A 25,485-nucleotide genomic window follows, 5' to 3' on the forward strand; every position below is an offset into this window, starting at 1 on the left:
AGGAAGGTAAAACGAGGCGTTGGGAAACAGCGCTGCGCTGCGCGGAGCTGCCCAAGTGATGATCGGGTGACTAAGATGTGGCGGTGCTTAATCTGAGCGCCACATGTGGCTGACCGGATTCCAAGATTTGGGACAATGACGTGTGACTTGGGTTGTGCATAAACAGTTGATCGTCCTGGGTCTTCGTCATTCCTATATTAATCCCTTCCAGTCTCAGGGACAACTTTCTCCAACCACTTGCACGCGCCCTTTGTGTCCTTACTGATAATAAGTGAAACGAGCGCCTACCGAAACTCCTTTCCCCCTCCTTGAGCCAAGAAGGGTTTAGGGTCTGGATCAAAGACTATACGCATAGTCTATTTTTGTTACCCTTGCTCGATATCCCTCTATTTCTTCGAACATTCTCCTGGGAGATCTCCTACTTCGACAACCCTTCAATACCCACCTGAGAAATCCGTGATCAATACCAAACATGTCGAAACTGCTAATGTCTATGGTTGGGAAGAAGGTCCTTGGTGAAACTGCGAGAAACCACTTTGGAACCGAGGTGAGTTTATTTCCTCTCATAGGAATGTTCAATTTTGTCAATGAAGACCAAACTAACCGAGCCATTCTATCTAGGACCCCTACTTCGAAGAAGTACCAGCTTCACGTCTCGCCCGTACATTCGGAAAGAAGACCCAGAAGCGTCGCAAAGCCATCCCGCCAGGCCTTTCAGAGAATGACGTCAAAGTCCTAACCAAGGTCAAGCGTAGAGCTTACCAGCTGGACTATGCTCTCTTCAACCTGTGTGGAATTCGCTTCGGCTGGGGAAGTGTGATCGGACTTGTCCCATTGTAAGTTCCAGCAAACTCGTGACCCGTCCCAAACATGAACCAATGCTGATAATGGATGATGTATAGTATCGGTGACGCTGGAGATGCCGCGCTCGCAATGATGGTTGTGAAGTCCTGCGAAGGAGTCGACGGTGGACTTCCTCCTGCTCTTCGCATGAAGATGATGATCAATGTGATAATCGATTTCTTTATTGGCCTGGTTCCTTTCATTGGTGATCTTGCGGATGCAGTGTACAAAGCCAACACCAGAAACGCCGTGATTCTCGAAACCCACCTACGCGAAAAGGGTGCCAAGACGCTCTCGAAGCAAACCAGACGACAAGAGCAAGCCGGCGCGGTTGATCTTAGCCTCCCCGATGCATTTGACAGACAAGAAAGTGGTGTGGTGGGCGAAAGCCCCCCGGACTATGAATATGCCCACCCGTCGAGTCATGACGCCCAGGGTCCAACCAGGCCTCAGCCTGCTAAGCAGTCCCGGAACCGTTCCTTTGGCAGGTGGTTTGGCGGAGCAAGCCATCCAGATGAGGATTTGGAGCGAGGCCGTGCCTAATTCGTGAAAATATTGAGATGACGATTTCAGATACCCCATGAATGTTGACCAGTGGTTTGGGTGGAGCGTTCCTCTTTTGTATTTCCCCCTTTCGTGCCGTTTTAATAGTCCCATTTAGTCATGAATCGAGATTTCCTTCAGCAGAGTGCCCCAGGGCGAGATCGCATACACCCGTAGCAGAATTGAGAACTTTGGCAATCTTCTGCCTGGCCAGCGACAGTAACCCCGACATTACCCTTGACGTTTCCTAAAAGGCCACCACAAAGGGTACACGAGGGTGCAGTCTTAGTGTCAGATGGATCGAGTTTGTTGGCTGTTCTGGCCACATTCGCCATGACACCTGGGTACTTTGCCCCCTGATTCTGGACGTACCGCATCATTAATTCGTCAATGGAAAGGTTCTTGGTAAGAACATTATCTGAGGGCGGTTCGTCGGGAATGATGATCTCAGAAAGCTCTGGTGTGAAACCCGCATACTCCAGCAACTCGGTCTTGTACAGATCTCGCAGCGGATATTGGAACTTCAACCCCCAAGGAGACATGCCGTCTGATACCTGCCAAGTGAGGGAAGCTCCGCGTCCCTTGGCAACACCAGCAAGCGCTTTTGCGGCAAGACGGCTGTCCGAATCACCCCAAAGCACTGATGTGCAACCAGACTTCTTCGCGAACTCAACGACGAGTCTAGTTAGCAAAGCGGTGTCCACATCAGTTTTGGAAGTGGCTGTGGAAATTGATGCACGGAAGGCAGCCAGGCGCTCTTCATTCGACCTCGAGGTATCGTCCACGAACTGGGGTCCTGCATATTCCCGCATAATCTCCTCCATTTCTGGCACATACTCGAAGATGCTGTGGAATGGTATCCGGCTGACAGTGCGCATAGAGTTGTTCGTTTGAAGTGCTTCATAGTTTTGATCACAGGGAGCGCTTGCAGCTGTCATGGTAGAAGGCTCAACGACAAGGATATGAAGGTCGTAGCCCATAGGTAGCTCATTATCCAGGCGGCGCTGGAAATCGGTATTCAGCATGTGCAGCAAGACCGACGAGGAGACGCCGAAAGACATTGGGAGGAGCAACTGGTGGCGGGCACCATTGTTCTCTTTTCGAAATTTGTAGACTGTGTTGATGTGCATATGGACTTTGTGTGTAATGAAGCGCTTAAAGCAGTGGCTGTCAAGAATTTGTTAGCATGACTTGGAGGGGTTTGTAGATAGTAGATTGCCGCATACCGACAAAGCTGCTTCTGGCGAACAGTAAGCTCGGATTCTGCATCCTTGCATTCCGTGCATGGGTGGTTCAGCTCCTTGGCTGGCATAATGACCTGTGTCTGTAGTATAAACAATTGTTGATTCTGGACTGGGGATCAAAAAAAAAAATGTCGACTTTAGTTGGGAAATAGAAAGGTGGCGGTGCGGGCGGCTTAGATAATGGCCACGCGCGGCTTCCTGAGGCCGTTTGGGGCCATTGAACCTCGACGATCCCGTCTCCTTAACCTCCCGTTTGCCTGTGCTGGATATACACCTACAATCAGCCTGGGTCTTTGTCTTCCTTCTCGTCTGTATTCAGTTGGTGCTCTTTGATCTTGGAACCCTTCCGAATCCCGGAGCTTAGTCTAGCTTCAACCTGCGGTCTCGATGAAAGGCTGGCTCCAGACCTTGGGCCTGACGGCCCTATTAGCAGGCCAAGCGCTTGCTAATGATGTTGAACTGGTAAGTAAGCCCTCGATGAAGCTTCAGCCAATTGGTATATCACAGTCGCTAATGGTGTCGTGAACAGAAATCCGACGATGCGCACCGGCAACGATGCTCAGGGATGTACAGTCGCAAAGCATGGGGAGGAAGTGTCGACCCTTTCATTTTGGTGAAATTTACCAAGTCCGACTCTGCAGAGAGCGATCCGCTGGCCAGTTTGGTGATTTTTGAATGGAACGATGAGAATCTCATTGGAAGGTACCGGTCCGATGACGCTGAGGTACGTATCCCAAATGCATCTAAAGAAGGGACGCACTTAGTAACTGAGCTTAGATCAAGGAAACAATCTGCGATGCTTCGAATGTAGAAGCGAAAATCTGTACCGAAGACCAGCTCGGCTCCTTTGTCCTCACCAGCAATGCTACCGACGTCTCACAAAACCCCATCATGTCAAAAGCCATCCACCTGAACAACCCCGATGCCGTGAAATACCCTGTCCGAAAGACTGGATTCTACTGCGTGAGCACGTACGCCTACTCCGGAGAAGACTACGGGGCCGTGGTCACCTTCCGAAATTCATACGGCGAGCTTCCCGCTGCACAGATCGCAAAGCTTCCCTTCTACGGAGCTTTGACTATTGTGTACGCTGTTATTGGAATGTATGTGATACTTCATACGTTTGACCGGTCTTCGAACAGCTGCTTACACCAAATTTTAGTTTCTGGGCTTTCCTCTATGTCCAAAACCGTTACGATATTCGTATGTTGACTTTATCGCTGCTGAGAATCACCATGCTAAGAATTGACAGTGCCTGTTCAAAACTATATCACCGCGATACTTGTGTTCTTGATCGTTGAGCAGCTGATGACTTGGGGATTCTACGGTAAGAAAACAGTATCTCCATATTTTTACCACATCTAACATCTTTCAGAATTCCAAAACCGACATGGCTTGAATGGTGGCGCAAAGGCATTCATGATCATAGTCGCGATCCTCAATGCAGGCAGAAACGCCTTCTCCTTCTTCCTCTTGCTCATCGTCTGCATGGGTTATGGTGTTGTCAAGCATTCGCTGGGCCGGACAATGATCTACGTCCGCATTTTGGCCATTGCTCACTTCGTCTTTGCGGTCGTTTACTCTATTGCCAGTTTGACAATTACTCCTGATAGCGCCGGTCCCCTCGTGCTTCTTATTGTCCTGCCGCTTGCTGGAACTTTGACAGCGTTCTACGTGTGGACCTTGAACTCCCTCAACGCCACAATGAAGGATCTCATCGACAGAAAGCAGAAGACCAAGGCTATGATGTACAAGAAGCTTTGGTGGTGCATCCTGGGCAGCATCATTGTGATCTTCGGTTTCTTCTTTATCAATTCGTTCGCAATGGCTGGAAGTAGCGATGCCGACTTTGTGCCTCAGCACTGGAAGGCCAGATGGTTCGTCCTGGACGGCTGGCTCAACTTGGTCTATCTGTTCGATATCGGTTTCGTCGCTTATCTGTGGCGGCCAACTGCCAACAACCGTCGCTTTGCCATGTCTGATGAGGTATGGACTCGTGTGTTGAAACTTTGAAATGTATTGCTAACTGTTATTATAGCTCGCTCAAGACGATGATGGATTTGAGATCCGGTCATTTGGCAGCGGCCTGGATGAGGAGGATGCCTATGACGCTCCTCCAGACTACCCCGGCAGCTCAGCTGCAGAGGGCCGCCGTGACTTGTCACCCGTCCCTCCCAAGCCCTTTTCGTCGGCGCCCCGGCAACGCGAGTCTCTCGACGAGGAGACTATATTCGCCGTAGGTGAAGAGGATGGTGACAAGTGGTCCGACGACGAGTCCCCTCGCAACTCCAACGAGAGGGAAAGACTCACAGGTAAAAAAGACTAAACTAAATACTGTTAATGTTTTCTATGTGGATGCTGTTTCTGGTGGGCGCAAGAACCATCACCTGGGGTCAGGCATCTGGCAGATTGGATTGTCTTTTTTCTTCGGCTTAGGCAATGTTCAACCGACTTCCGGGATGAGAATGCAAGCATTTCAGGGCGTTGGTTTCTTTTTCCCACTTATGTCGAATACTTGTTTCTCCTGGCTTGTCTTTATTATATTGTGGGTAGTTAGCAGTTTGTCCAATGACAGCGGTTTCCCGATTATAACCCCTAGTCATCCATACGATGGGTGTTACTATGAAATAAATAGCAATACTTGTCTGACACAATTGAATCTAAGAATCAACTGCGAGTGTAAAGAAGCCCGTGGAACTCTCTAGGGCTGCCAGTTTAGATTGAGTCATCGGGAGCCTCATCCATATCTCATGCGGCAGCTGCGGAGCCGCACTCCATCCTCCGCTCTGACTCTTCAAGGCTCCCTGATCAAAGAAGTCGCACACGACTCGACGTGTCCCACATAATCTCTCTGGCACCACTCACTTACCAGATCACGTATACACCTCAGCTCATCTGATAAGAAAAAGAAATCCCTACCAGAGCTACCCCGCACCGCCACAAACCGCAAAACATAACTCAAGCCTCCCAAACCCTATACCTACAAACCATCCTACAAACCATATCATACCTCCACAGTCCTTACAGAGCAATCTACCAACGCACCCAGTCAAACTATATCCCAACCCGACATCTATAACACCTATATCAACAACAATGCCACCAGACACACACATCGACGACCACCCCGAATGCAAGGCGAACGAAGAAACAAGCGCAACCCTCTCAGCCGAACTAAAAGCAAGCTGTTTCAATCTCCTCTCTGAAATAGACACCTACCAATCCCTCCTGGCATCAACACTACGCAACCCACAGCTCGTGGAAGCGCGTCAGTTCAGATCAAATGTCAATTCCGAATTGAAGATGCTGGAGAAATTGGAGAGACAGATGAAAAGTGCTACCATTACTAGTGCTAGCGGTGATACGCAAGGAGAGGAAGGAGCCGAGCTCGATTTGGAAGTAGAGAAGCGGTTATTGCATGCGCTGCGCTCATCAAATCTACCGTTTTATCAATCTGTTTGGGATATAGCCAAGGGGACGTGTTCTGGGTTGACAGCGCTTGGGAAGCGGTTTTATTGGGATGAGAAGGAGCATTCTAAAGCTGGGGAGAAGGCTGCAGAGAAGAATGATGGTGTCGGGCAAGGCGAGAAGCAGCCCAATAAGGATAAGCGCAATAGTGTGTTTGTGGATATTGTTTCTGATGATGGGGCCGAATGGGTGAAAGTGTCTACGGTCACGCAGGACCGGCTTTTGTTTGAGATGGCGAAGAATTGTTGGGAGTGGGAGAATGATTCGGAGGATGAGATGGAGGGGGAGGATACTATGGAGCATGTGAAGGTCGAGGGTCGGATGCTTCCGATGACTCGGAGAACGCGCAACATGTATGGAGATGACGGAGATGATAAGTTGGAACTTATTCGGTTGGCGGTGGATCTACGGAAGGCGGCTGATGCTACACTGGTTGGGTATAAACATCCTCGCATTCGCGTTGTTTTGCCCAGGATAGAACAGGGAAATATTGATGAGATTGATGATATTATTGAGGAGATGCGGAGTTGGGGTATGGATGTTGATTGCAAGAAAAGTCTGAAGCTAACGACTCACTCTGGGTTGGAGCATCTTCTTCCTCATCCGTTCAAGAAGTTTACTTCTACCCTGAATGTCGATTGCACTCTCCTCCTTGCCATGGTGTCTGACTTGTCGCACTTCAAAGACATTCCGCCGGAGCCCCATTTTCACCGAGCCATCCTTCGACAAATTGAGGTTGAAAAGCAAAAGCCACTGCTTCCAACAGAGCTCTGGCCCGCTATGGGGGATCACAAGCTTGTTTGCACAAAAGAAGCTGCTGGGCGGATGCGAGAAATCGTTGAAACCATCGGCACTGAAACAGAGAAAACCCGCACCCAGATCATGATGGGAGATCCTCCATATGGGCAACTTGATCACACTGCTATGCTTCAAAAGTTCCAGGAACTTTCAGATTATGAGGTTCCCACAGGGTGGAAACTTCCCATCAGTCTAGTTGACGTCCAATCAACTTTTGATTCAACTCACAAACATGGCAACATTCCTCCAGTGGATCAGGAACTTGCAAACGAGCTGTCGGATATCAATTACAGTGTGTTCATGTATGGCTGGTTCAACAATTTGACGACAATTTCCAGCAATCGGACCATCAACAAACAAATCGAATCCACGGTCGAAAAGCACAGGAATGGGGATCCTTCTCTGGAAGGCCCCAAAGTATGGATCTGTGACACGGCACGGAGTTTGGTGGGCAAAGACAAAGATCGAAAAGCATAGTCATAGAAATCCGGTTTTCGGACCATAGAAGTCATGATAGAAACACCATAGACCTTTGAGAAACTCGTCAATCCATTAATCCACTGATGTTGTTCTGTGTTATTTCCGTTGTGAGTATTGCATTGATGGGCTTCTCCGTGATAGGCGTTTCAGTGATTGGTGTTAGGGGTGGTTATTGGAATTTGGGCCTTGCTTAGTGGGCTAGATTGTGCTTTACTTCTCCGCTTCGGTGGGTGCCCAGAAAACGACTTCTTTATCAGCTGAAGCAAGCATATTGTATCGCGGGTTGAATTCAACAAGACTAGCCCGGTGTCGGTAATGCAGCTTAGTAGTCGGCTGCAGTGTTCCATTGGCCTCGACCTGCTGCTGCATGTCCCACACAAGCAGATCACCCTGTTCGCCATTGCAACCAACGACGTATCGGCCGTCAGGGGTGAAGCATGCATCTCCTTGTCCAAGGGGCTTTCCAGACGTGGAAACTGGTGCAGCACGGCCGGATGATCCACTCTTGCCAACCAGGAAAGACTTGATCTCACCGGTAAAGGCATCGAGGATATAGTGGCCATGGTAGTCCGTTCCGAGCATCAGGTATTTTCCATCATTAGAAAACTCCAATCGAGTCCAGGCTCGTCCCCGAGTCGACGGTGTGAATCCCTCTTCAAAGGGCGCAAGGTCGAAGGTCGCAAAGGGGGCTTTGTCGAAGTTACGGAAATCGTAAAGAAGCACTGAAGACGTAGACTGAGAGGCAATTGCGATCACTGAAGCCGAAGGATCGAAGGTAGATAGGTATGGAGTCGCAAGTTTGAGTTTGCCCTGAGGATTCCGAGAGTTGAGGTCCCAAATCACCACAGTATCATCTTTGGAGCAGGATATGAAAGCGTCACTGCCAGGGCAAAGGCTGAGGGAGGTAACATTGTCAGTATGCCCAGTGAAATAGCGAATATATCCCTCATTGTGTGTATCAAGCAATCGCAGAGAGTCTGTGAATGGTAAGCTACATAAATCAAAGCAGGACCATCGAGTTACACACGGTCAACCTTGGTACTCGCATGCAGGACCTGGCGAGAGTGGTGGGTAAATCTCGCGAGATGAACACCATACTTCTTGCTAGCAACTGTCTTGCTATGCTTGCCTTCCTTGATATCAAAGAGATGCATGGCCTCATCGTCACCTGCGCTGACTAGATGCTCGCCCTGGTCGTCAAAATCCAGAGATGTCACGTATTTAGTCCCGACTTCTTTTTTAGTGGTGTTGAAACCCTGCACGAGAGCACTGTCAACATGATCCCCGTCCACGCAAGTGTCCAGATAGACGTACCTTCATAGGGTGGAAGGCCCGAATGGTATCCGAGAGTTTCTGGGACTGGAGGGGAGCTTGGGCAGAGGGCGGGCCCTGCTGGGGTGTTGACGCTTGACCTTCAGCCATGATGGAAGATGACAAGGGGAGGTCAAGAGGAGGAGAAGTGAAGGACGAAGTCTGTAAACAAAAACAAAACAAAAAATTTGGGCTCAAAACATTATCATTGATAGCTTCTTCCCCAAGCTCCAAACGCGCCTGCTTTTTTGCGGCGAGCCTCACCGCCCTGCTTATATAAAAACCCGGGGCTGGCCCGAGGTCGGCCCTGCCAGGCACCATTGACCAATCACCGTGTGGCAGACTTCAATTCGCCGCATGTAAGCTTTTATGCATTTAACTTCTCCAACATCTGACGAAAGACCTCATAATATCCATAGACGGCGTTGGCTTGATCATACAGGCAGGATATCTGCACGTTTCCCGCCTCGAAGCCTTCTCTCGCCACGTTCGTGTCATCGCAGGTCCGATATCCCTCCGATAGCCGATACAAGCCTCAGCAACCCGATCCTCCTCCACATACTCTCAACCAAGCGCTATGTCTACCACTACAGGGTATGGGATATCTATGTGCTTTCAGATTACCTGTGGGACTTGCGCTAACAGATATAATTGAATAGAGCGTTCCTCGCAGGCGGTATCGCAGCCTGCGGTGCAGTCACCGTTACTCACAGTTTCGAAACGGTGAAGATTCGGTGGGTTCCGAAAACCCCCAGTATGGATGCGTAATTATACTGACATGGATAATTGGGTCAAAGGTTACAACTGCAGGGTGAATTGCAGACAAAAAACGAGGCCGTGAAGAAGTACAGGGGTGTGCTGCACGGTGTGAAGGTCATTCTTCAGAATGAAGGGCCTCGGGGCTTGTTCCGTGGTATTGGGTCTGCTGTATGTGATCTATGTGATCTCCAAGTGACATGCATTTGCGCAGTACCCCGCTAATCTCGAGACCATTTAGTATGTCTACCAGGTGTTGCTTAACGGCTGCCGTCTGGGCTTCTACGAGCCCATCCGCTCAAATCTCACATCCGCTATCTATAACGACCCCAAGATCCAATCTCTCGGTGCCAATGTCTTCGCCGGAGCCGCTTCAGGTGTTATTGGTGCTGCCGCAGGATCGCCCTTCTTCCTCGTGAAGACCCGTCTCCAATCCTACTCGCCCTTCCTCCCCGTCGGTACCCAGCACAACTACAAGAACTCATTCGATGGTCTGAGCAAGATTTATAAGAGCGAAGGTGTTAAGGGCATCTATCGTGGTGTTGGCGCAGCCATGATCCGTACTAGCTTCGGTAGTTCCGTCCAGCTACCAACATACTTCTTTGCCAAGCGCCGCTTGACCCACCATCTGGGTATGGAGGAAGGCCCTGCTCTGCACCTGGCCAGTTCTGCGGCTTCCGGTTTCGTTGTGTGCTGCTTCATGCACCCTCCTGGTACGTGCCCTCAAGATTGAGCTGAGCTGTATCCGTCCCATGCTGACACTTTTAGACACTATCATGGCTCGTATGTACAACCAGACTGGTAACTTGTATGGTGGTGTTTTCGACTGCTTGTTCAAGACGATCCGCACCGAGGGTGTCCTTGCTATCTACAAGGGCTTCTTCGCTCACCTGGCCCGCATCCTGCCCCACACCGTAAGTGCCGAGTCTAGACTCGCATTGTTAAACACACGCTAACCGCACCTCTAGATCTTGACTCTCAGTCTCGCGGAGCAGACCAACAAGCTAATGCGCCGCGTCGAAGACCGGGTGCTACCCGACTCCTACCGTGAGAAGATCTAAACATAGGAAACATAATGGTTCCTAGATCCAATGCCATCTACGGAGTACATTGTTTGGGTCGATCTTGGATTTTGCACGTTTTTGTTCCATAGACTTGGCGTCAGGTATCTCGACTCTGATTTTAGAGGAGTCTGTACATATCTTATCAAGGATTGTCAACATATGCAGATCAACACGTGACATACAAGTATGTGGAGGTTGCCGGTGCACCGAACCTCAAACTCGGCTGGCTGGTGGACCTAGACGCGCCCTGGCGACTCGCAAGGGATCACTTGCCACATTGCATCTATAAAGGGACCGAGAGTTTGTAGATCGGTATCTTCGTGTAGCACGCAATCGAAACACGGCTGAAAATATAGTTAATGGCCAGTCCCAAGACTAGCTAGCCAGATATAACTTGAGACAGCTGCCTTGGACACGCGAGCTAAGATGATCAGTGCTTTTTCCGAGGCGCGTGAGGTTCCACTCCCAGAAACTTCTGTTCTGTATGGGGTAAAAACTCATGCATTCTTGTTACTTGATAGGGACTGCCACATGTTAAGGGAGACATTCTATTCTCCTATATGGACAGAAAAGAGATCTGTATAGAACGATACATAGGTAAGAAAAAGCGTGCATGTGGCTACCCTAGGTAACCGGACGCGTGGGGAGCTTAGCTAGAGCTGACACATCCTTACACGATCCCCTTGGAGACCTGACAAAAGACAAATTGGCTAAAATCGACGAATGAGGTCTGATGTCTGGCTCTAGACCACCAATTACATCCGTAAAGCCGCCTTGTTTCTTGCGTCGCGTCGCGTTTTTTGTGGATTTCAAGTTATCTGATCAAGAGTGGAGACTATTACGTCGAGCTGAAAGGTTGCCCAGGCGCCTGGAGGACGCGTCGGTTTCGGTTTCTTTATGCTGTACGCTGGTATTATATTGGCGTTTTAAATACAGCAACAATATGTGTATTTGTGCTAGCCAGTCTCCAATACTGGCCTTCGAGAAAAGGCATTAAGTTTAGATAAGATCGGACATGTAAGATGGGGCATGCAGGGGCTTGGAATGGAGTAAATCCCGTCGGATGTTGCTGGGAACCAAGTGGCATGAGAAGTTGGGCCCAAACGGGAAAGAAGGGCTGGAGCGACGCGCTTTTTCCGGTGACTAAGCCGGGCGCGAGGTCACGTGCGACGTGACTTAGCACGTCTCTAGCGCGATTTCTCTCCAGTACTTAATTGAGATTATTTTCCCTCGCTGAATCCCGATCTCCTTCCCATCCCACTTTGCAAGCTCTTGTCCATTCTTACTTGCTGTCTTTGCCATCGAGAATTGTCCTGTGATACTTGATTGCTCACATACTCGTCCCAATGGCCGCTCAAGTCACTCCCTCCAAGCAGGTTCGTGATGTCACGCTATCGCCTCTCGCGCCAGACGCGTCGCAAACCTCGATTATACTAACACATATGCTTCCTTAGGCTGCTTCCTCCCTCGAGAACCTCAAGATGAGCGACTCCCCCGTTAAGAAGCTCGACTTCCAGTCGGTGGGCAAGGAGAACGCGCCCACGTCTGTCAAGCCCGTCGACGCGTCCTTCGAGAAGCCTACCGAGAAGGCCCTCGAGGCCCCCAAGGCTGCTCCTACTATCAAGGAGCTCGAGGCAACTGAGCCCCTCCTCCAGGAGAACCCCCACCGTTTCGTTATGTTCCCTATCAAGTACCACGAGGTAAGTCACGTCGCCGACGCGTCCAACGCGTAAAGTGGATTAGCGGGGGATGCTTTCAGACGAAGAATATCAAGGCTAACCGTGTCTCTCTGGATAGATCTGGCAAATGTACAAGAAGGCCGAGGCCTCTTTCTGGACCGCTGAGGAGATTGACCTATCCAAGGATCTCCACGACTGGCACAACCGCCTCAACGATGATGAGCGTTACTTCGTCTCCCACGTCCTTGCCTTCTTCGCTGCCTCCGACGGTATCGTCAACGAGAACCTGGTCGAGCGTTTCAGCGGAGAGGTCCAGATTCCCGAGGCTCGTTGCTTCTACGGTTTCCAGATCATGATGGAGAACATCCACTCCGAGACCTACTCTCTACTCATTGATACCTATATCAAGGAGCCCAAGCAGCGCACCTACCTCTTCGATGCCATTGACACCAGTAAGCTTCACCCACTTGCTCCCACATGTACTTTTGACTGACCCATCATCCAGTTCCCTGCATTGCCAAGAAGGCTGAGTGGGCCATCCGCTGGATCAATGACACTGAGTCGACCTTCGCTTCGCGTCTGGTTGCCTTCGCTGCTGTCGAGGGTATCTTCTTCTCTGGCTCCTTCGCCTCCATCTTCTGGCTCAAGAAGCGTGGTCTGATGCCCGGTCTCACCTTCTCCAACGAACTCATCTCTCGTGACGAGGGTCTCCACACGGATTTCGCTTGTCTCCTCTTCTCTCACCTGAACCACCGCCCTGACCCCAAGGTTGTTGAGGACATCATTGTCGAGGCCGTTGGTATCGAGCAGGAGTTCCTCACTGACGCTCTTCCCTGTGGCCTGCTTGGCATGAACGCCAAGCTCATGTGCCAGTACATCGAGTTTGTCGCTGACCGTCTCCTCGTCGCGCTTGGCAACAAGAAGTACTATAACTCTGCGAACCCCTTCGACTTCATGGAGTCCATCTCCCTGGCTGGCAAGACCAACTTCTTCGAGAAGCGTGTCGGTGACTATCAGAAGGCTGGTGTCATGGCCAGCACCAAGAAGGAGACCAACGCCGAGGGTGAGAAGGTCGTCAGCGACGGCCTTAACTTCGATGAGGACTTCTGAGCGATATCCTTCCACCCCACTCTCCTCTTGTTTTATACCCTCTCCCCACATGATATCACGCTGTTTTTTTTCTTGTTTTCATTGATTGACGGTTTGGCATGGGAATGGCGTTTCACTTGTTTCTTCTTTCTTGTCCATCCTGGATTCCTGGGTGTCTGTGGATGGATGGCGGATTCTGTGTATTTAGATTTTCGAATCACTTGTTATAATGTGTACCTGAATCTTGTATTCCTTGGTAGATGTAGATATCTATTGGCGTGCTACCTACCGACTTCGCCTTAGCCTCAGCTGTTAATGGACCACTTGTCCCACTTAGATCCATGGTATGCAGAAAACCAGAGAAGGACCCAATAATATCATTCAGGATATCAACCAAGCACACTCATAAAACACACATCTATGCAAGCATACCATAATATGTAGAAGAACAAAGCAACATTAATTTATCGCTTCCCCTTCCCACCCTTCTTCTTCCCCTTCCCACCAGCCTGACTCTGGCCTTGAGCCTGACCCTTCCCAGCCCCAGCCTCCTCAACAGGCGCAGCCACAGCCGCAGGCGCATCAACCATCTCCACATCCCCAACAGGAGCAGCATTTCCTAACCCAAGCCCAGCAACATCAGCACCAGCAGCCAACTTCCCCAAGCTCGTAATTAGCCGAGAAACCTCCTGCGCCTTGTTCGTGCGGTATTGGAGACAGATTCCTGTGCCGGGGTTGAATGTTTTCAGGGTGAGGGAGGCGATAGGGGCGGCGGGAGTTGTGGTTGCTTGTGTTGTGGCATTGTCTTTGCTGTTCTTTTTGGCTTGCGATTTTTGGATTCGCTTTGCGTTTCCTGGTCGTGTGGTTGGGAAGTTGTATTTCGTTGTTATCCGGGTCTGTTGTGGATTGGGGGATTAGCTTGGGTTCTTTTGCTTTTTTTCCCCTCTTTTGTCATTTTCTTTTATAGAGTCTTGAGGGTTTATTGAGTGGTGCTGGGAATGCGGGTTGCGGTTGCGGGTCGGTGTGCTTGCCTGCTCCCGCGGGGAGAATCGAATCGACGGCGGGCTGGATCGGGGATCGGGCATTGGGCTTGGAATCAGCTTACCGTTTCTGGGTACGCTTGTAATAACTGCGCAGATTGTTCCAGGTAAGCCTGGGAGGTAGGGAGGTAGGGCATTTTGTGGTTGTGGTGAGCGTCTGTCTCGCCCGGGGTTTGGTGAAGAGGTGTGTGGTGGGATGCCGTGTGGTAAGGTGGTGAATGCTTCCTCGATATTGCGGGCGGAGAGACAAGTTCAGTTAAGGATCGCAGGTTGATCTCGTGAGTCAATGCCCTGGAGATATCTGAGTTGGTGGTTGGAGATGTGTGGAGGTGTTATCAGTGTGCTGGCGGCTTTTTCCATGTCTTGGCATCGATAGTGTCGGTACATCGACACGTCGAACTATATCCTAACGAATAATCCTGACACTTATTTGACAGGTAAACGATATGTGTTTCGCTCCTTTTGTTAATTTTGAAATGATATCTAGGGTTTTCTCAGATCTCTGTCTATATTTATTTGACTAGCTCGAATGCGCTTTAACAACTAGTTGGAATCCCTGGCAGTCTTCCTAGGTAAGCAACAAATGATTCATCTAGCGGATTCCATAAAGACATAGAGTGCTCCTGTTCCTCAATGGCTCGTTGGGCAGAACCTCGGACCAGTACAAAGATTTTAGAAGTTGGAAGTTGGAGAGCCAGCTTGTACAGGAGACAGCCTCCCAAAGTGCCAGTAGCGCCTGTTAAGAACATCGTCTGATCGTCTGATCGTCTGACCTTGGTACCATTCCGGGTCCATTGTGATATATTTCGTTTAGATTGTGAAACCGTTCTGGACAGGAAAAACATCATGATAATCCTGGGGCAACTTCAAAAGGAATAAATTGACTAACAGCAAGGTAAAGTCGCACCCGTGAAAGGAGTGTAGCTCCCTTGCTTGGACTGTTCAGGCGAGGTGCGTGTGTTTTCGGAGAGGAAGTATAAACGAAAGAGGAAGAAACTAAGTAGTTGTCAGTAGGATGTATTTTATATCCAGTATAAGCGTCATATGACTTTGCTAGAGATACAATCTCTTATGATCTCCCCAACTAAACAGATATACAAATTCATATGCTTAACTGGGCACTTGTTCATGTAACACCGACCGTCTATTAGAAACCAAAGAGAGTAGAAAGGAAGAAGAAGAAGACGAAGAAGAAGAAGCAACAGATTATCGGATGTTACAGCATATTTTTCAATGAATATTATACCCTATCTCTCAACAATAAAGCTAACGCTATCTACGCCAGTAATGAAATGTTAGGGTGATCATAGCAACAACTGAGGTCAATAGGGTAGCTACAATCACTTCAAAGAGTGGCTAGGCTGCTCGTGAAAGATTTTCTCGGTCAATCTCACACTTCTATCTATCAGTTTTGTTGCTTCTAGCTACCCTATTCATTACAGCCTTCTCAGTCTCCACTCACAACCCCCACAGTATAAGCCTTAGCATCTGCTATGGAATCTAGAATGGGAAATGGGGAGTGTCGACAGAACAGTTATTATATGAGAGATTGCATTCAGACTGAAATACTAGCTATGGAAGGAAGTCAAGGAGTCTCGGTTCCAGGACCGAGACTGAATTCTAGTAAAGTACCATGAAACTCATATATCTTCATACATGTCTCATATTCTCATCGTATCTTATACTATACATATCCTCAAAGCATAAATCACATAAAATGTACACATAAAAGAGACTGATATCCAAAGAAAACAGAAAACACCACCATAATACAACATCCCCTGAACCAAATCCAAAGGAAATGGAAAAAGGAAAACGCCGAAAGTGCAAATCGAATCAAACCAACCCAAACTAAAAATCTCCATCCATATCCATATCCAACCCTAAGAAACAGGCCGATGGCACTGCGAACAAATAAGATTCTGCTTCCCATCCCTCCCCTTGACACTCCGAAAACTCGTACAACGACAATTATCACACCTAAGCACATCGTCCTCCTCACCCCCAGCCGAAGAAGTATAATCACTACTCAAAATACTCCCCGCAGTACTCACCTTGCGCTCACGAACACTATCCGGACTAAGCAGCTCATTTGAATTGCGCGAGCGCATTGCCAATGCATCATGCGTGATCTTGTTCCAGTATGCGTAGCTGTGGTCACCCTGTAGCCAGAGCGGGTTGTCTTTGTTTTTTCCGCTGGCGACGAGGTCGGCGGATGACGAGGCGACTTTGTTTGGGGGTGGGATTATGGTGGAGGAGCCGTTTCCATTGGCATGGTCATTGCTGGCGCCCTTGCCGGTGCCATTGCTTTGGCCGCGGGTGTGGTTCGTCCGCGTTGCGTCTTCGCTTGTGCCTCGGATGTCTAGGCGTGATCGGCGCGGTGAGGGGGGCGGGGAGTGCGTGAAGGCGCTGAGGGATTCGTTTGGGCCTAGGCTTGATGGCCTGGAGGATGAGAGGCGGAATGTCGCGTTGCGGTGCTGTGGGGATGGGCTTCGGGTGCGTAGACCGGAGCGGGAACCGTCGGTGCTGGAGCGGCCTTGGCGGATGACAGAGTTGCGCCAGGAGATAATGCGCTCGGAGGGTGTTTTGTGGGATGATTCTTTGCCGATTGAGGAGGTTACGCTGCGGCGGCCGGAGTTTGAACGGCGGAGGATGCGGCGGGAGATGGTTGAGTTTGCGTCCCAGTTTTCGAAGCGGCGTTTGTGGTAGGCGCAGTCTTGTCGCAGGATTTTGATCTTGCCGGAGTAGTCGGCTATGACTATTATGTCTCCACCTGGGTGTTTAGAACGGGCGAGGTAGGAGGGGGATTCCTGGGCCATTTTGCTGATTATTGATAGTCGCGGTGCGGAGGCTGAGCGCTTGTGGCTTGTTCCGTTTTGCTTTGATGTTTCTGTTGATTCGGGGCCCATTAGGGCGACTGGCGGTGGGTTGCAGATGTCGTAGATTGGGTCTTCGGATAGTGCTAGGGCTTGTTTTGTTTGGACTGGCGCGGAGATGGCGGCTGTCACCATTGCGGAGTGCGTCTCGAAGACCTCTACAGCTCGCTTTTCGGAATCTCCTTCCACTAGCCCAATAGGCCATACGTATGCTCGGCGATCTTCACTTCCACAGATGATGTGCTTGCCGTCGTCTGTGAAGGTGGCTCGAATCTGACTGCAGGTGTTCTCATTGCCGCGGAACTTGGCCTCCAAGGTTCGAGCATTGAAATCGTACATTCGAATGCGCGAGTCGTTGCTAGTAACCAGGAGCTTGATTTCACCCCGGTTGTCGCCTTTGTGGAAAATCATCGTATCGATGCCGGTGATTTTACTGCCCTTGGCATTTCGCCCACGAGCTGATCGAACGTGGATCTGGGATGATACTTTCAGGCCCTCCGTGTCGTAGATGTTGAGCATACCGTTTAGACAGCCAGCAATGGAATATTTTCCATCAGGTGTGAACGCTACTGCAGTGATCATATCCGGCACGGCAGTCACAAAGGCAACGCTTTTGTCGGGAATACTCCATAAACGCAATTTCGTGTCGAGTGATCCAGCAAGGAAGAACCGGTCGTCACGCGGGTGGAACTGTATCGAGGTTACAAAATCGCTGTGTTGGAAACAGCAGAGACATTCCGGTCGAGATATGTGCCACAGTCGCACCGTCTTGTCCATCGATGAGGACAGAAGGAAGTTGTTCTGGTTCGTCAATTAGTATGGTCTTTTCCCAATAAAAAATTTACAAATTTTAATGTGCTTAGCCATACTTTACTCCAGCTGAGATCCAAAATACTCCCCTTGTGGCCCTCATACACCTGAATTGGGGTTGGCTGAAACACAGGCGCCTTCAGCTTAGCAGTATCCTGTGCATCTACAGGAGTTTGCTCTTCCTCTCCATTCGCATTCTCACGCTCCTCCGGCGTAGAGATGACAGCCCACACTCGAACCTTGTGGTCCTGACCCGCAGCAGCCAAATACTTGCCATCTTTGGAGAACACAAGCGCCCAAACAGCCCGTCCGGTATGATCGCCATTCTGCGGCAAAGCGGACGACGTAGATATCCGTCTTTCTGCGACTTTGGGCGGTGGGCCGCCGCCCTCGAGTTCCTGGGCCAAGAAAACACGGTTGAATGTCTTGTCTTTCTTATAATGTGCGCGCACCTTCAGGTATTTGGCAGGTCCAGGGTGCCGAGCTATAAATCCAATTGGGTGGGAGGTGTCGACGGACATGCGGCTAGCCTCCGGTTCTGAGGTTTCATCTTCCGCCTCGGAAAGCTGGTCCTTCTTTTTGTTTCCGATGATTCGGCTGAGGAAGGAGACGCCTTTTCTGTGGTGATGAACACGGTATGGGTCAGTCGCTGATATATGTGCATGGCCGGCCAGACCCTGGTGGGGGAAAGCTTCCAAAGTGGACTATGCGGGGGATCGCACAGAATCCTGCATGCACCTGGGGACACAAAGGTGCCGGAGTGACGTTTCACAAGACTGGCAGACTGGACCTGAAAACTCACTTCTTCTCCTTGGGGAGCTTGGTTGGTGATGAATCCCCCGGCGCTGGACTTTGCTCAGGTTGGCTGTACTCCGATCCCACAGCTTCAGCTTCATATGACGCTTTCCCCAGCAATTTCAACGGAATGGATTTCTGCGTATTTGTACGTTGGATGATATGCTAAGCACGGTCCTCGTGTCAGCTCTGACAAGCACATGACCCCGTATAGACCTACCTGCGATAGCGGATCTATAGCATTTGATTCGGTCTTCGCCTCGTGTAAGGCATTCGTATCTTGCAGCGGACTCGCCGGCGGTCGTTTGGCATTGCGCGCATCTTGACTATGGCTCGAACCCGACGCGACGTCCGAAGTGGCCGAGCCTGAACCGGTCAGCATGGTCATTGTCATATGTCCTTGTTTTTGTATGCGCTCGTGATAGGCACGTTTATGGCCCGGATTGGAATCGCAACGTACCCGGGAATGTCGCGGCTCGGAGGGGCGACTTGTCCCTTATTGGACTCGTTGGCAGAGCGAGATTGTCTCCGTCCATCTCTCGCGCATGGAGATATTTACAAAATACATAGGTGGGATGCGAAGGAAAAAAGGCGGCAAATCGGCAAACACCGGATGGCGGACATGACATCAAACGGGTGGAGTAAGACCCTTTTGCTTGATAAGATCTAAGAATTGGCCAAGGCTCTCCACTGCGTTTTATTTAGATTTATATACAGTATGTCTATAGTACTTGGGTACTTAGATAGGATCGCACTAGATGTGCGCCTGTAGCTTTTTCGCTCGGTCTTTCGCAATGTCGCACATTCCCTGTCGAGTCAGAATAGAAGCAACAACCAGACAGAACAAACTCACCTGAATCGTCTCTTCGATTTCGCGCTCGGCATCACCGCGATCAATGCGCTGGCGCATCTCCACCATAATCACGTCCCGGCTCCGGCCGTTGACGAATGTGCTGTATACAATTAGACCCGACCATACCACCTCACCAGGCGAACTTACACAAAGCGCAAGCCGGGGAACTTCTCCTCATATTCAGCATTCAGCGCGATTAATTTTTCAGCTTGTTCCTCTGCGCCCGTGTTCAATTGGGCCTGTTCTTTCTTGCTCAGCTCACTCAGATGCTCCGGGTTGGCCGGGGCGCGGCCCAGCCGGGGATGAGAACCCAGAATGCCAAAGAGCACGTTGCGGTCGGTTGGGGAATTCGGGGCGGACAATGCAGACATGCGAGCCCCCACTGCATCGATCAGGGCCGTGTAGGTTGTGAAGCTCTGAGCGAGCACGGGGATCATCAGCTGGTGGAGCTCTGGTGAGGGCTCGAACAGTGTGTCCAGAACCCGGAGCTGAGCCTCCTGGGGTAGGTTGGTGATCGTCGATGGCGGGGGAAGGTCGGTCATAATGTGAATGAGGACATTCTTCGAGTTTTGGGGGATTGCAGTGATTAAGTAGAATCTTGGATCCCCGGCCTTCGGGGGACTCCGTGGGCGGAGTCCAGCGGGAGGTGATAAAGTAAGTTGTAAGTTAACTTATGCTTCAACATATGTATAAGTTACCATACTAACTTGTAACTGTTCCATGGCAATTGTCCTTATTTGCAAGGTTACATGCGCTCAGATCTCCGATCCTTCGATCCTTTGCCTTTACTTGTACCTGAAGTACCTAACCTAAGTACCTAAGTCCGAAGTATCCAAGTTCCAAATTTTCAAGTGCTAACGCTACCAGGATTCCTCTACAAAAGTACTAAAGTCAAACATTCCAAGTTAACTTAACGTTGGAATGTAGAATGACAATGTGTAACCGGCCCTACTATAAAGAGTCCGAACGCCGTGTTTCAGGATGGCGAGTTAAATTGGGATAACCGCAAAGGTGGAGTTGCCGAAGCCACCCCTGAGCCGTTCCAAGAGAGGTGAGAGGTTCGTTTATCAAGATTCTCTTCAACTGCCTCACTTGCTAGACGCCTTGATTGGGCACATCGCGATCTTGAGATCCGATCCTCCCGCGCCATTTACACTCCTCCGGCCTAGAACATTTTCTCCTTTATATTTCCCCCCTCGGCTTTGCGCCTACCCTTCTCCATGCGGTCCACACCATGTCTTTGAATGGGCTAGATACCGCCGCTGTCGTTGAAGCCTACCAGAGTGCTCTGGCAGACGCCGGTGGGTGGTGAGTACCCCTATATGAACCGTTTCGGGTGACAGGGACACGTTATTGACCCCCTGTGTTTCAGGTTTCTGCTGCATTATGTGGCCAGAGATGAAGTCGCCCTGCTCGAGCGAGGAACTGGCGGGGTGCCCGAGATCCGGAATGCCATTGACGGTTATGAGGAATCCTCGCCGCTCTACGGCTTCCTCCAGTATCGGCGCAGAAAAGTGATCATTCGCTATATGCCGGAGGGGTTATCTCGCCTGATACAAGGTACGCGCACAGTCACTCTGCATTCTGCATTAGTCTAACATCTCCCAGCTCGAAGCAATGTCCAATTCACCTCCGTCACCGACAAGTTTACCCCGAACGACACCGTGCTCCCTTTGTCTAAAGCCTCCGATCTCACCGAAAGCGCCCTGTCGTCCGCATGTCTCCTTCACACCGCTTCAACCTCTATCACTTCCTCGTCGAGCTCCCTCCGTCGGCGCCGGCTGATGGAAATCACAGAGGATGCAGAGGAAAATGGCACCAGGGATGAGGCCCCAAGCTCGGTGCAACATTCCCAAAAACCTCCCCATCTTGCGAACCATCAACGATCAGAGAGCATCCAATCCGAAGCCACCATAGTGCCGCCCCCTGAAGAAACCCCACCGGAACTAAAAACGATGTCGCCAGATAGCGATAGGGCTGTTATTGAACCCATGCCCCCGCCATCGCGGGCAAGCTCGAGAGCTCCGTCTCGTAGAAGTCCCAGTGAACCTCGCGGAAGCCCGAGCGCATCATCCTCGGCAGCACAGTCCCCCAAGTCAAGCGACCTCGAACGCTCCAGCTCCCGGTACCGAAATATCCTCGATGAATTCCCCCGTCCGTCAGAGGAGGCACGTATGTCTACTCAATCCGCGCGTCCCTCACTCCGAGATTTGGAACGCGCCGCTGGATTCACTCCAAAGGTCAAACTGGGACCGAGGCCGTCTGTCGATAGCAGTGGAAGACCCCGCACAGCGGGCAGCACTAGAAACGCAGACCAGAGGCCTGTCGCGTCCCTGCCTACCAATATGCGCTCTTCTTCCGTGCGGAAGCCGAACCCCGATGCCCCTCGTCCTCGATCTCAGGGAAGCACCTTCGCCGTCAAGCCTACTAGCCGTGTACCACCAGTTCCACCTCTGCTTGTCCCGCCTCCATCGATTCCTATCTCCAGGCCTCAGTTATCTCCGGGTGCTAAGTCTCTAGGGGCTTTGTCTACTTCTTCGGGATTGAGTCCCGAGAAAGAGCGGTTGATGAAGGCTCTACAGCAGAGGAAGAAGAATATGGCGAAGCGGGCCGAAGAGACGAAGAAGAAGAAGCAAGTTTCTGAGGGAAAGAAGCCTGAGAAGGAGGTTCAGGAACTGGAGGACAATAAGGAGAATCTTGCTGAGGCTCCTCAACTCGAATTTGAACGGCCTGGGACCGAAACGGTTCAGCAAGATCAACCAGATACTCCGGTGGGAGCAGCTCCTTTGGCTCCCGAGCCTGTACCTGAACCTGTTCCTGTATCGATGCTCGAGTCTACCCCTGAGCCGACTGTTGAGCCCCCTGCTGAGCCAGTTGAGGCTACCCCCGAGCCTGTACCTGAACCTGTTCCTGAATCGATGCTCGAGTCTACCCCTGAGCCGACTGTTGAGCCCCCTGCTGAGCCAGTTGAGGCTACCCCCGAACCTGTTCTAGAAGCTGTGGAACCTACTCCCGAAGCAGCCGTGGAGGCTATTTCTGAGTCTATTTCACAGGACCAGCCTGCCGTAATATCCGAAGTAGTGCAGACTTCCGAGCCTCTCGAGTCTTCTCAGCCAGAACCGACGGCTGATGTTCCTGTGGCAGAGCCCGAGGTTGGCCCAGCCTCGCCTATGTCGCCTACCCTTGATACTACAGTCTCTGGACGCGTTGATACACCTGTTGAGACTGTTCAGGCCGAAACATCGCAGGCACCCCCTGAAGCTGAAACGCGCCTTGAGGACTCCGCAATCCCTGATCTTGCCCCACCTAGCAATGTCGACGTCCCACTTCAAAATGAATCCTCCGAGGCCCCAGAATCGGCATCAGACCCCCAATCGCATTTCCAATTTTCTATTCCACCCGTGACAGATTCACTGGACACACCTGAGCCTGCTCCAGTTGAATCCGATCCCATTCCTGCCACTCCCTCTATCACCCCTCCTGAAAGCGCCAACAACGAGCTTCCGGTCGCGCCCATTTCTGTCTCTGTCGAGCCTAGCCCGGTAGACGAAGTCGCCCCTGAGTATTCACCTGCTCAAAAGGCTGAGCCTCTTCCCTTGGACCAGAGGCGGCGGGTCCACTTGGAGCCTATTCAAGTACCCACCCCGGAGTACTCTGACGACGACAACCTCCTTTCTGACGATTCCTTCATGGAGGAGCTGACATCAGCCACTGTTCAGGAGGCAAGACCGATTTCTGTCAAGTCCCCTAACGGTGGTGACCATGGCTGGCGAAGCTCTCGTGCTGTCTCGAGCCCGTACTCTGCCGCATCCCCGTCAGCCATGCACGCGCTGGCAGTAGGAAGATCGGTCTCTAGCTCTTACAGTGAGAATGGCCCCCCTACGCCGGTACTCATGGCCAAGAAGATCAATGTCTCCTCTGGCATTTCTAGTCGTATTAAGGCTCTAGAGAGGCTCTCGAGTCGGGAAGGCACTCCTATGGGCTCGAGTCCGACCGTGTCTGGACCGTCGGCCGCCTCATCTTTTGAGAACCTTCGCAAGCGCACGTCTATCTCACTGCCCAGCGGAAACGAAACCACTCCGCCACGCCACGACCCTCGTCGGATGTCTGTGGATGCCATGCGCCGTGCAAACTCAGTCTCCGTGACGGCCCGCATTGTGCGCGATTCAGATATCTCCCCCGGCTCCTCTGGAGGTGAACCCTCGGAGTCTGACGTTCTCGGCCTCCACGCCAGTCCATTGACTGTTGAGCACGAGATGGCTGATGAGCCTCCGTCATCCCAGGCGTCAATCGCCGAAGCCTCCCGTCCTGAGGACCGAAGCATGTCAATGTCATCTACCGGGTCTGGTCGTCCATCGTCATCTCGCCCTGGAAGCCGACTCTCTCTGTCATCTCGTCCAAGGACTAGTGAACCTGCCCAATCTGCATCCCCTACCTCCGAAGACAAGAAGGCATCCCGCGCCTCGCGCCTCATGCGCCGTATGTCATCCATCACATCGACTTCCCGTCGTAGCATCATTGGTGCCCTAAGCTCACCAGTCAAAGAAGAAGAGTACACTCCCACATTTGGAAACAGCTCCAGCGAGGCCCCGACATCCACGACATCTCGTACTTCCGAGCCTATCGATATCGGCGAAGTCAATGTCCAGTTCCCAGACACATTACTCTGGAAGCGACGAGTCATGCGCATCGACGAAAATGGTTTCGTCGTTCTCACTCCCGGCACCAACGACGCCGCCACCCGTAACATGACCAAACGCTACCATCTCACTGAGTTCCGGAAACCTTGTCTACCCGAGGAAGATATGCAGGAACTGCCCAACAGCATATTGCTCGACTTCCTGGACGGAAATACGCTCCAATGTGCCTGCGAATCGCGCCAGGGACAAGCGTCTACTCTGCAGAGTAAGTAACCTATCTCAATTCAACTTTGAATAATAAACTAACAGACACCAGCTCTCATTGACGCCCACAGCGCCCATCAGCAATAAACAATTCCATCGGTAAAAGGGCAGGAATCCTGACACTGATATTCTTCGCTTCATTTTCCACCACTTTGTTTCGAGCCCGCCTGCTCGCCCTTTTTTTCTACCTTTCACACTTCACTACATAAGCATCTTCAAATCTAGTTTTCTTTTCTCTCTCTCTCTCTCTCTCTCTCTCTCTCTCTCTCTCTCTCTCTGTGTGTGTGTGTGTCTTGGCCTCCCATCTCCCTCCTTCAACCATCTGTTTCCTATCTCTTATCTCTCTCTCTCCCTACCTGTACCTTATCTCCTTGTTTCTCTCTTGTCTTCTACGTGGTGTGATATATGTGGCATGTGTTCTTGGTATACCCCTCCGAGTGAAAAAACTACTTCTCTTCCTGATTCTCCTCCCGATTTACTTTCCGTCATGTACATACAGACGTGATCTCTTCTTCAATTCTTTTGGTCCCTTCTTTGACTGTCTATCGTCCTTGCATACACTCTGTGGTCTGTGGCCTTGACATTTTGAGCGTTTGTGTTTGAAGTACTTCATTTCTTGTTATTATTCTTTTTTCTTCCCCTATCTAGACTTTTCGTCCAATTGAGATTTCATCTGGACTTCGAGGTATGCATTCGTCTGGTTTTCGTCTTTCATCTTTTCCGTACGTTTTGCATGTCTTGCTCTTAAATTCTTAAACCGTCATCGATAGCCTATCAGCTTAAATATGGTGTTTCTGGACCGACCTATGTGTAGTAACTTATAACTTAACGTTACATCAAAACATCATACTCTTCACGTCTCCCAATTTCACAACTATACAACAGGGGCCATAAGTCCTTTCCACGCCCACCTTTTTTTGATCTAGATACTG

The 25,485-nt window shown here is 50.7% G+C and overlaps 10 protein-coding genes across 10 annotated transcripts; 6 read left to right on the forward strand and 4 right to left on the reverse strand.

Moving 5' to 3' along the window:
* Positions 1-472: 472 nt before the first annotated feature.
* On the forward strand, positions 473-1,386 carry PENARI_c001G00415 (DUF4112 domain-containing protein; the record flags this gene model as incomplete). Its single annotated transcript, XM_022626148.1, has 3 exons — positions 473-547; positions 622-836; positions 903-1,386. 3 exons carry the CDS (start codon positions 473-475, stop codon positions 1,384-1,386), a joined length of 774 nt encoding a protein of 257 aa, XP_022493100.1.
* Positions 1,387-1,523: 137 nt separating this feature from the next.
* PENARI_c001G07939 (uncharacterized protein) lies at positions 1,524-2,698 on the reverse strand (the record flags this gene model as incomplete). The annotated part of the gene is made up of 2 exons (XM_022626763.1): positions 1,524-2,553; positions 2,613-2,698. 2 exons carry the CDS (start codon positions 2,696-2,698, stop codon positions 1,524-1,526), a joined length of 1,116 nt encoding a protein of 371 aa, XP_022493652.1.
* A 319-nt stretch (positions 2,699-3,017) lies between these two features.
* Positions 3,018-4,956, forward strand: PENARI_c001G05814 (uncharacterized protein; the record flags this gene model as incomplete). The annotated part of the gene is made up of 7 exons (XM_022626597.1): positions 3,018-3,092; positions 3,160-3,354; positions 3,408-3,733; positions 3,793-3,833; positions 3,883-3,957; positions 4,006-4,616; positions 4,669-4,956. 7 exons carry the CDS (start codon positions 3,018-3,020, stop codon positions 4,954-4,956), a joined length of 1,611 nt encoding a protein of 536 aa, XP_022493122.1.
* Positions 4,957-5,726: 770 nt separating this feature from the next.
* Positions 5,727-7,373, forward strand: PENARI_c001G02189 (uncharacterized protein; the record flags this gene model as incomplete). The annotated part of the gene is made up of 1 exon (XM_022626285.1): positions 5,727-7,373. One exon carries the CDS (start codon positions 5,727-5,729, stop codon positions 7,371-7,373), a length of 1,647 nt encoding a protein of 548 aa, XP_022493253.1.
* A 213-nt stretch (positions 7,374-7,586) lies between these two features.
* On the reverse strand, positions 7,587-8,798 carry PENARI_c001G02745 (WD-repeat containing protein SWD2; the record flags this gene model as incomplete). The annotated part of the gene is made up of 3 exons (XM_022626330.1): positions 7,587-8,353; positions 8,404-8,632; positions 8,691-8,798. 3 exons carry the CDS (start codon positions 8,796-8,798, stop codon positions 7,587-7,589), a joined length of 1,104 nt encoding a protein of 367 aa, XP_022493360.1.
* Positions 8,799-9,264: 466 nt separating this feature from the next.
* Positions 9,265-10,504, forward strand: PENARI_c001G07597 (putative mitochondrial oxaloacetate transporter (Oac); the record flags this gene model as incomplete). The annotated part of the gene is made up of 6 exons (XM_022626731.1): positions 9,265-9,281; positions 9,347-9,421; positions 9,485-9,614; positions 9,685-10,156; positions 10,212-10,357; positions 10,412-10,504. 6 exons carry the CDS (start codon positions 9,265-9,267, stop codon positions 10,502-10,504), a joined length of 933 nt encoding a protein of 310 aa, XP_022493676.1.
* A 1,349-nt stretch (positions 10,505-11,853) lies between these two features.
* Positions 11,854-13,296, forward strand: PENARI_c001G03044 (ribonucleotide-diphosphate reductase subunit RNR2; the record flags this gene model as incomplete). Its single annotated transcript, XM_022626349.1, has 4 exons — positions 11,854-11,883; positions 11,962-12,207; positions 12,305-12,638; positions 12,692-13,296. The coding sequence occupies 4 exons, from the start codon at positions 11,854-11,856 to the stop codon at positions 13,294-13,296; spliced, it is 1,215 nt and encodes a 404-aa protein (XP_022493736.1).
* A 443-nt stretch (positions 13,297-13,739) lies between these two features.
* Positions 13,740-14,452, reverse strand: PENARI_c001G01167 (SRP9/SRP21 family protein; the record flags this gene model as incomplete). Its single annotated transcript, XM_022626212.1, has 2 exons — positions 13,740-14,171; positions 14,381-14,452. 2 exons carry the CDS (start codon positions 14,450-14,452, stop codon positions 13,740-13,742), a joined length of 504 nt encoding a protein of 167 aa, XP_022493211.1.
* Positions 14,453-16,289: 1,837 nt separating this feature from the next.
* PENARI_c001G11287 (uncharacterized protein) lies at positions 16,290-20,191 on the reverse strand (the record flags this gene model as incomplete). The annotated part of the gene is made up of 7 exons (XM_022627015.1): positions 16,290-16,295; positions 16,370-17,992; positions 18,061-18,619; positions 18,804-18,961; positions 19,017-19,162; positions 19,646-19,749; positions 19,797-20,191. 7 exons carry the CDS (start codon positions 20,189-20,191, stop codon positions 16,290-16,292), a joined length of 2,991 nt encoding a protein of 996 aa, XP_022493952.1.
* Positions 20,192-20,883: 692 nt separating this feature from the next.
* On the forward strand, positions 20,884-24,640 carry PENARI_c001G08531 (uncharacterized protein; the record flags this gene model as incomplete). The annotated part of the gene is made up of 4 exons (XM_022626803.1): positions 20,884-20,957; positions 21,022-21,209; positions 21,258-24,554; positions 24,606-24,640. 4 exons carry the CDS (start codon positions 20,884-20,886, stop codon positions 24,638-24,640), a joined length of 3,594 nt encoding a protein of 1,197 aa, XP_022493115.1.
* Positions 24,641-25,485: the final 845 nt, after the last annotated feature.

Source organism: Penicillium arizonense (genome assembly GCF_001773325.1).
Source record: "Penicillium arizonense strain CBS 141311 chromosome Unknown PENARI_contig001, whole genome shotgun sequence".
Classification (NCBI taxonomy): domain Eukaryota; kingdom Fungi; phylum Ascomycota; class Eurotiomycetes; order Eurotiales; family Aspergillaceae; genus Penicillium; species Penicillium arizonense.